General features: G+C 58.8%; 1 protein-coding gene across 2 annotated transcripts; it reads right to left on the bottom strand.

Annotated features, from left to right (window-relative positions):
- Window positions 1-3,515: 3,515 nt before the first annotated feature.
- IRX5 (iroquois homeobox 5) lies at window positions 3,516-6,520 on the bottom strand. Of its 2 annotated transcripts, none has more exons than XM_012447988.2 (3): window positions 6,272-6,520; window positions 4,816-5,221; window positions 3,516-4,644 (listed from the first exon to the last, which is right to left on the bottom strand). In XM_012447988.2, the coding sequence occupies exons 1-3, from the start codon at window positions 6,518-6,520 to the stop codon at window positions 3,851-3,853; spliced, it is 1,449 nt and encodes a 482-aa protein (XP_012303411.2). In that variant the 3' UTR covers window positions 3,516-3,850. The 2 variants fall into 2 exon arrangements, with proteins under 2 accessions (XP_012303411.2, XP_012303412.2); XM_012447989.2 differs by having other exon boundaries at window positions 3,516-4,641.
- Between the last annotated feature and the right edge of the window lie 2,416 nt (window positions 6,521-8,936).

Below are 8,936 nucleotides of genomic sequence, written 5' to 3'. Positions count from 1 at the left end.
GGAGTTAAAAGCTAAGCCCCCATGGTGGCTAGGGGGATAGCGGGGTCTCCTCTAGGTCCCCCTCCCTGCGAATCGCTTGGCTCTCCGGGTCCGGTAGGCGGCGCCCTTCCTAAACTGCATCCGCGTCCGGCTCCCTCCTGGGAGCGAATCACATTCCTTTCACTTTGGGCGGTTTGCATTGCTCTGTTAGTGCCTCCGTCCGAGTCGGCAGCTAGTTGTGGGGGACAGGTGGACTAGGAGGCACGGCCGGTGCCAAAACCGCACGCGTGACCCTCCTTCCCCTGCCAACCTTCTAGATTCCAAGAGCTGCGCGTGGCACCGGGAATGAGCGGCCTGGAGGGGTTTGCACACCAGGAGGCCTTGCTGCAGACCCTGCACCCGGGCTGGGGAAACGGCATGTCGGGCCTTGGTATCCAGAGTGTAGGCGGGAAGGAGAAAGATCCCTCTCCTGACTCCCAAATCCCATGAACTGATTCGGCCCCGCACAGAGGATGAAGAAAAGGGAGTCCAGCCGGTTCCCGGTTTTGCACTGCCTCAGGGGACTGCCTACGAGACCCCACGCAGTGATCTCGTAACCCCTGTTGCTAGACATCCAGTGGCTTCTGGTCCCTAAGTGCCAAGGTAGGAGTTTCTTGGCGCCCAGAAACGGTCCAGCCAGGCGCAGGTGGCAAACGCCAGTACAGTCTCAGCACTTTGGGACCTTAGGCACTGCCTCGCACAACTTCTGCGTGACCAATCCATGCCTGAGAACAAACCCTGAGCCCCGAACACCCGGAAGTTTTCCCCAGCTCTTCTGAGAGGCTTCGCCTGCTGGAGGGCCCGAGACGCAGCAAAGGAGAGGCTCTGGGAAGAACCTGGGGTCCTACAGACACGCAACCACTTCTGGGGTTAAGCGCGGAAGACATTTCCTAAATGCCCCGAACCCTGATTTGCCTGGCAGGCCACCTCCAAACTCAAAGTCGCTAAACACCAGAAAAGTTGCTGGCCACCGAAACCCAGTTCTACAAAAAAAAAAAAAAAGAAGAAGAACCCAGACGTAATTGGGTGCTGGTACTCAAAACCAAGTGCGTACAGAAAACCGCAGACCTTACAGAGGCCCAGGGCGGGAGGGATGCGGGCAGGGGGCAGCGACTCAGGCAGCAGCTGCCAAGCCCCCAGCGGTTTAGCTCCCCAGCCGGGAGGCTCTCCGCGCCGCCCCTGGATGAGGAGAAACGCCTGGCGCTCCCGGGTGCGCCGTTCCCGTTCCCAGGCAGCTTGGCGGGCATTCGGCTCCCAGCCCCGAGCCTTCGCGGTCTGATTTGGGAGGCCCGCGCCGTGCCATTTGCATATTCCCGGGAACACTGGGAGGCCTGTAATTTTCTTTTTAAAATCGTTGGGCAGGGTTTAGGGCCAGTGCTTCCAAAACCCCGCCGAGGTAATGTTGTCCTTAAACTCTCTCTTAAGAGAAGGGTACTGGTCTATTCTTCTGACTTTTTTAGAAAAGGTGACTTCTGGGGCTGCATATTCAACGGGGGGGTGGGGGGGGTGGGGGGAAGCTGATTGTGAACCAGGCTGTTGGGGGAGGGAGGGGAGAATGGAGGGGGATGAGGGGGATAAAGGAGGGAGGGCAGTCATCTCTGGAATTCAATTGTTTAAAAAAATCATTTATAATTAAAGGGACAAAATAAAATACGATCGCCTCATGCATATTTAATCATTCACACTTCCAGCTTTGAAACCATTTTCCCTGCGTGAATTTTCTCACTAATTTAAACCCTGAAGTCGACCGCTGTTCGCTAAAACATCTGGACAATGCAGCTTTCAAACTTGTTAAAATTCGAATAAGCTTAAAGGAGACCCGCTGCAGGTTTTTAAAAAAAGAAATACCAAAAGCAACTCTAGTGAAACTTCGGGGTGTGTTTACGACATCGAGTTAAGGTTAAAGTCATCTTCAGTAGAAATGCAAATATGTGCATTTTGATTTAGCCTAATTAAACCAATGTTGTGCAAACACGTTCCCTCTCTACAGTCAGGTTTGGGTTTACTAGAGCAAATTAATTCCCCTCGCTGGGGTATGTTTTTGCTGTAACACCCGCCCCCCCACACACACACACTCCCTCCCCTCGACCACTGAAAATTTCCCACGAAGTAAAACGCGTCCGTGCTCCAGATCTCGGGTCCAAAATGGAGCCGCCAGCACCGCAGCCAAGCCCGAATCCACAGCGTTGGCCAGCTTCGGGAGCGGAGTGTTGATTCTTCCTCATTTGGGATTCAGGTGCATCGTGACTTTTCATTTTGAGATGAAGTATGCAGGATTAAAACGAGAAAGTAAAACCTCAAAATACTTTTGTAGCTACTCGGACTCTTGCATCTGAGCTGAGAAAAGTGCTAAAGCGACGACAAGCCTGATGGAGTCCACAACGTCCTCGTTATCTAGGCAAATGGCCTCGAACTTTTGAAGACCACTTGTCCAAAAAGAGGCCCAAGGTGAGGGGGAGGGATCCTTTAGGGGGCTCCCCTTGTTTCCCCCAAGTGGCTATGGCGCTCCCTCCTCCCCTTCCGCCCACTGCAATCTCCGACTCTGCAAAGTGCAGGCTTGAAATTCAGGACAAGTGTGACACCTACCTGTGAAAGGGGGAAACCGTCCCCTCGCCCGTCCCACTCGACCCCAGCCCGGCAGCTGAGCAAGTACCTACTGGGCCGCTGGCCACCCTCACAGTCTGGGATGAAATGTTCATAATTTAATCAAATCAAAAGAAGAGGTCAGTGCCCAGATTTGAAGGGGCAGAGAAGACGGTGACTTGGGAAAGCCTTCCCCTTGGCATCCCTGAATGCTCCCGCCCGCATTAGCCCGAAGCACCCTTGAAATAGTAATAAGGGCTAAATCCGGCATAAAATCGAACTCATTAGCAAAGTTCACCAGCTGATTGCTTTGCATAAAACACGACACTGATTGGAAATAATTAGGTTAAGCGATGGCGCTCGGGTGGTGCGTGTCCCTAGCTGGCTTTGCCATTTTTTCTCCCTTCTGGGCACACACTTGGGTCTCTCTTCTCCTTCCTTCGAGGTCCAATCTCTCCCAAGGAGCCCGCATCAGTGATCCAGATCTGCATGCCGGGGAGGGCCAAGTTCCCCGGGGCTTGCAGCCTAATTATGGTTTTCCCCTGGCACACTTGAAGGTCTGAGGAACCTTTCAACACCCACTTTGAAAAAAGTTGCAGTTTGCACCTTTTGACCAAGGCAATGGACGGTGTATTGAGGCTTCTAAAAAGTAATGAGTGGCTCTCATTATGTTAAAATCTCTTTTAATTAAATATTTTGCATTTTACAAAGGCGCCTGCAGTTTCTTTCACTTTTTAAATCTAAGCGTATAACCTGTTTTCTTTCTGTAATAATACTTTAGCTCATACCCAGCAGAATCAATAGGTGTAAAAAATTAAATTAAACTTGTATTTTTAAACTATGAAACAGTTTTGGGGGAAACACAAATGTATATATTTATATTACAAAAAAAACATTAAATGCCTGTACAGGTGTCTTGATTTCATAATTTACTTCAAAGATATTGAATTATCAATTTAAATACAAAAATGCTACATTAAATATACAGAATAAGATTTAATACAAATCCTTTTTTAATTTTCCTTTTCGGTTGTTTAAGACTTTTTTTGTGTGTGTGGAGATGTTTACATTTATATGTCATCCATCTCCATAAACTATAAACTTTTGAATAGGAGGGGTATTTTCTCTCTTTCTTTCTCTCTCTCTCTCTCTCTCTCTCTCTCTCTCTCTCTCTCTCGGTGATGGAAAAATAACTGCCAAGGCCATGTTTTTAATAAATTAGAAAAGTCCGGGACCGACGCAGCCCGCGTTAAATGTCGGACATACCTTTCTTCAATTCATAGGGAGAGTCTTTGCACAGGTCTAGCTGAGACTGGCTCCGCAACATTTTCGGGTCTTTAGCCAAAGCGTCCACTCGGTTCAACACGGTCTGGTTTAATCCATTGAAATGAGACCCCGGACCGGTTGTGGGGCCTGGCCCAGGCCCCGGGTGGCCATGAAGGTGTCCGAAGGAGCCATAGTTCGTGTAGCCGGGATAGAAGGGCGCGGTGTAATAAAGAGGCCGGGACAGCACTGTCCCGCCCGGAAAAGGACACTGCGCCGAGGGCGAGCGCGACGGCGCCGGGGCCGGCGATGCACGGCTGCCTCCTAGGGCTTGCCCGGCTATGGGCCCGGGGCACGGTGGGCATGGAGAGCCTTCGCTCCCGCCGCCCCCGTCCTTGACCTTGTCCGAGGATGTGGCGATCTCTGCCAGAGACCACAGTTTGGGCTTGGCGAGCACTGCCGGAGGCGGCGGCGGAGGCGGTGAATGGATAACGGAGGGCCCGCTGGGACCCGGGGGCAGCTCTCCCGCGGCTGGATGCGGGCCGGATGCCGGCGCACCCGTAGGGTAGTGGGGGGCCGGGTCCTCCGCCAGTCGCGCTGCCGCTGGCCCAGCCGGGGAGAGCCCGCTGGTGCGGGGGGGGGCCTGCAGCGCGTCGAGGCGGCCCTCGGAGGGCGACTCCTTAAAATCCGAGTCGCTGAGGCTGCCCTCCGTCTCCTTGCCGGCGGGGGTAGGTGGCCCCTGCATCCGTTCGCAGCCCGAAGCCTTCTGCTCAGCTCCTCCTGCGGGCGAAACTCAGGCTGTCAAAGGCTCAGAGGCAGTGCGGCGAACCCGGTTCCCGCCCGCAAAGGCAGAGACCCCTGTCTCCAGCCTTCAGGCCCCATGCGCGCCCCCTCCAGGCCCCCCTTTTCCTTTTTACTCCCGCCCAACACCCCTTTCCCGGGTCCACCAACCTGCTTCGGGGCCCTCGGGGTCGCCCTTGTCCTCGGGCTTCTGGGGCTCGTCCTCGTCGTTCTTCTCCAGGTCAATGTTCTCCTCCTCTTCCTCGTCCTCGCTGCGGTTCCGCGGCGTCCACGTCATTTTGTTCTCTTTCTTGAGGCGCCGGCGCGCGTTGGCGAACCAGGTGGACACCTGGGTGAGGGTCATCTTGGTGATGATGGCCAGCATGATCTTCTCGCCCTTGGTGGGGTAGGGGTTCTTGCGGTGCTCGTTGAGCCAGGCCTTGAGGGTAGCCGTGGCGTCCCTAGTGGCATTCTTCCGGTACGCTGGGTCCCCGTAAGGGTACGAACCCAGGGGCGCCGCGTAGGGGTGGTACCCCAAGGAGCCCGCCATGCCGGGTGTGTGGTCGTAGGGAGAGCCCTGCAGTGGAGACGCAGAGAGGTGAGTGTGGGCCGTGGTCTCCACTGCCACCGGAATGACCGAAGCACCCTTTTCCCTGCGCTCCCCGGGGTCTGTGGGCGGACGAGGCCCGCGCTCCAGCTTTCTCTGGGGCAAGGCTGGCGGAGTTCAGACCCAGGAGCAACTCCTCCCCCTCCTCAGAAGGCAGCGGGGCCTCAATTCCTGAGTCAGTTCCTTCGGGGGCTCCTGAAGCTGTCCCGGCCTCACTGCCACCCCGTAGGCCCCTATCTGCCAGGGCACGTCCTTACCCCGTGCGCAGATCTGGCCACAGAGGCCGGGCCCTCCATCCAGATAGAGGCCTGGGCAACTGAGCCGACTCCGCGCTCCGCGCGGGAGCGGCCGCACATTGGACGCAAGGGGGAAAACAAGGGAAGTCAAGGCTCTTTTCTTTTTCCAACCCGCAAAGAAACGCAGACGAAAACCTGAGCCATGCCCGGGCACTCTCACCCTCCAAAAACGCTACCCCAGACCGAAGTTACCACCCGGCCGAAAAATCCCGGATGCACCGCAGCTCGACCGACTTTTCAGAAATTTAATACTCCCAAATCGGATTGCGAAGATAGGATTACGGATTTGCAACATTTTGGAGGACTAATTAAAGGCTAGGCCAAACACATTTACATAGACTTAGCATGCTTCTGCTCAAATTCCGGGTCTGTTTCTTTTGAACTACTTTTCCAAAATAACAAAACCCAAAATATAAAATTTGCAGGGCAGCCCGGAGCTTACGTTTACACCAAATGCTGCTCTTAATTGCAGCTACCTTTCCCCCTAAAACCCCTTCCCGCCGGCTCAGCGATCCGAGCAAGACGCGGCTCTCAGTCCGAGCAACTCCTGAGTCTGAGGCCTGGGAGAAGCCGGGGGAGACAATCGCCCAAGTTTGCAGGGGCAGCGAAGCTTGGCGGGAGAGGTCGGTGTTGGCGCCTAGGCCTGTGTTCCCCTCCGCCCCCGCCCTCCCGCCGGGCCCCGGCTGCCCTCGCCCCTCGCCCGCCGCGGATCCCGTTCACGTACCACGTACGAAGAGAAGGCGGCGGCGGCGGCCGCCGCAGGGTCGGCGCCGTACTGGAGGTGCGAGTTGTATCCCGGCGAGGGCGCCGTGAAGGCAGTCGAGCCAGCGTAGGGCGAGAACGCGGAGCCCGAAGAAGAACGGCCGAGCTCATCCGTGCGGGGCCCTGAAATGACGCTGGTGCTGTACGCCGGGCACGAGTAGAGCGCCAGCGAGGCGGACGGCTGGTACAAGTAGCCCTGCGGGTAGGACATGGCCACACACGGGCATGGGGCGCGCCGCGCCGCGGCCGCCAACGAGCCGGGCGGCGCCCTGCGAGGGCGAGCCGGCGGGCACCTGGCCTCTGGCTAGCCTGGGCCGCCGCTCCTCCGGCCCCGGCTCCGGGGCTCCGGCCCGCGGCGCTTCCTCGCTGGCTTCCCGCGCGCCTCTGTCTGCGACCGCCGCACCCGCTCCTCTGCGCGCCTCGCTCGCCCCAGCTGGGCTTTTTTTTCCCCTCCCCTCCCTTGCTGCTTTCTCTTTTTTCCCCTCGCTCTTTGCACCGGGGGGCTCTGCTTTTGGCTTCGCAAAGGTCCTGCCAAGATGCTAAGTTGGAAATTGAGGATTCTGACGCCTTGTGCGCGCCCGAAGCTCCTCCTTCCCGGGGTGTAGTCGGTGGGAGGACTGGCAGGAGCTTCTGGGCGGCCGCAGCCAACCCGGCCGCCAGGCGCGCCTCGCCCTCTCCCTCTTCCTCCCCGGCTCCCTCTCCCGCTCGCTGGCGCTCCTCTCGCCCCTCCCTAGCTCCCGCCTCCCCTCCACGGCCCCCCTCTTCCCCCCTCCTCTTTGCCTCCCCTTTTCCCCTCCCCGGTCTCTCCCTCTCTCTCGCTTTCTCTCAGACTCTCGAGCGCCGGCCCCAGGATGACAATCACATCCTAGGCGCGTCGATCTCTTCCAACTTTCCTCTCCTGCTAACTCGGGGAGGAGCGGCAGTCCCGAGGAACGGCTGGCCGTGTAGCGGGTCGGGCCACCCCGAAGCACAAAGAGGACGAGGCCGCGGACTGTGCGCTGTCTAACGCTCTGCGCTCTCCTAGCCACAGTAGATCTCGGAGTTAGCGGATTTCTTGCCCTCCCGCAGGCTGGGCTCCGAGGCCGTTCGTTGCCCACCCCGCTGTGGCTCCTTCCCCAAGCCAGGGGGTCCGAGAGCCGGCTGGAGATCCGGAATGAAGGTCTCTGGGAGAGCCGGTGGATGGCCCGCGCCCAGGGCGCAGGAAGTCTGGGAAGACTGCCACTCCGCGCCGGCAGCAGCAGGTGGGCGAGAGGCAGGCCTCAGACGACTGCAAGTCTCCGGTTCGCCTTCCTTCCACCAAACCCCCTTCCCCGCACCACCCCTCCCCGGTCAAACGAAGAGACACTGGGTGCCTGGGACTACGGGGGTAGCCTTTTTCTAGAGGAAAAGTGGTGGGCAAGAACTGCCAGACAGAAAATTAGCGACAGCCGAGGAGGTCTCGGGACCTTCCCTAGCTCCACTCCCACGCCTCGCAGCCTCTTTCTCCCGGCTTTCCATCCGCTCGCAGCTTGCATCGCCTAGTCGGTGACGGTCGAGGGTGCGGGTCCCCTTCCCTTTTGTTCAACTAAGTCGCGTTCCCTTCGCACGCACTCTCGCACCCTCCCACGCTCCACTGCAAACACTGGGCAGAGCAGTGCCCAACCCAACCACTGTTTGTTCAGGCGCTGGCGAGGCAGCAAACACACACAACTGAGTCAGAGGTAGAGCCCTTGCCCACGACGGCCACACAGTTAGAATACAAAACAGACCCTCTCCCCTTCTCTCCACCTCCCGCCGCCACAAGCCACGGACGCACTCGAACTCTGGGACAGACAGGGGCGCTGGTGAACCAGGACAGAGGCTGGCGCAGGTTTGGGCACGCCGCGGAAGCTCGGGATATAGGGGACTTCGCGTAATGGGGCCACACGCAAGCCGAAGCATAACTATATACAAAGTTTCTCTCATTGACTTTGACGGGCGAGATGTACTCTATTTCGTGAGCTCACACTACCCACCAACCCGCCTGCGGCACCAGCACCCGCTCGGCGGCGCGCCCTAGTGCTCGCGCGCCGGCTCCTCCCCTCCGTCGGCTCCCCTCCTCCAGACACCGCCCACCAAGAGGACGGACCAGTTGACTACATTCTCCGAGAACCCCCGGGTCCGCCCAGCCCAGTGCCTGACACCTCCTTCACCTATGATTGGGCACTGGCCTCGCTGGGCTCCGCCCATGGGTGACGTAAGCCCACTGTCCTTCGAGTCCCGGCGCCAAAGGGGCGGGGTAGGGCGGAGCTTCGATCGCGCTATTGTCATGGAGACGGGAAGCCGGCGGCAGCTGCGGCTGGGATCGCGGGGCCGAGGTGGCTGCCAGCCGGCCAATGCCTAAGCGAGGCGGAGCGGCCCCGGCGGCCCGAGCCTGGGGGAGCGCGGAGCCGGCCAGTGGCGGCCTCGCCGGTGGCCTCTTCCCGGGTTCGCGGTAGGCCCGGGTCGTCGCGGGGAGAGCCCCGGAGCAGCGTCCCCGCCCTGCTCCCCTCGCTCCCGCCTCTCGCGGCCCCGCGTCCCCTCAGCGCCCGCCCCCGGCTCCGCCCGCCGCCGCTCCTGCCCCTGGCGCTAACGGTCGGTAACGGCCCGCGCGCGCCGCCCGCCGGGGG

Source organism: Aotus nancymaae, unplaced genomic scaffold (assembly GCF_030222135.1).
Source record: "Aotus nancymaae isolate 86718 unplaced genomic scaffold, 86718_ANA_hifiasm-v0.15.2.pri h1tg000030l, whole genome shotgun sequence".
Lineage (NCBI taxonomy): Eukaryota > Metazoa > Chordata > Mammalia > Primates > Aotidae > Aotus > Aotus nancymaae.
The sequence above is the reverse complement of the archived record's forward strand: the minus strand, read 5'-3'. Positions and strand labels throughout refer to the sequence as shown.

Coding starts and splice junctions, on each gene's coding strand:
- IRX5 (XM_012447988.2), bottom strand. CDS start 6,520: ATGTCCTACCCGCAGGGCTACTTGTACCAGCCGTCCGCCTCGCTGGCG. Junction 5,222..6,271: donor CCGCCTTCTCTTCGTACGTG/GTACGTGAACGG, acceptor TCTCCACTGCAG/GGCTCTCCCTACGACCACAC. Junction 4,645..4,815: donor CCCCGAGGGCCCCGAAGCAG/GTTGGTGGACCC, acceptor TTTCGCCCGCAG/GAGGAGCTGAGCAGAAGGCT.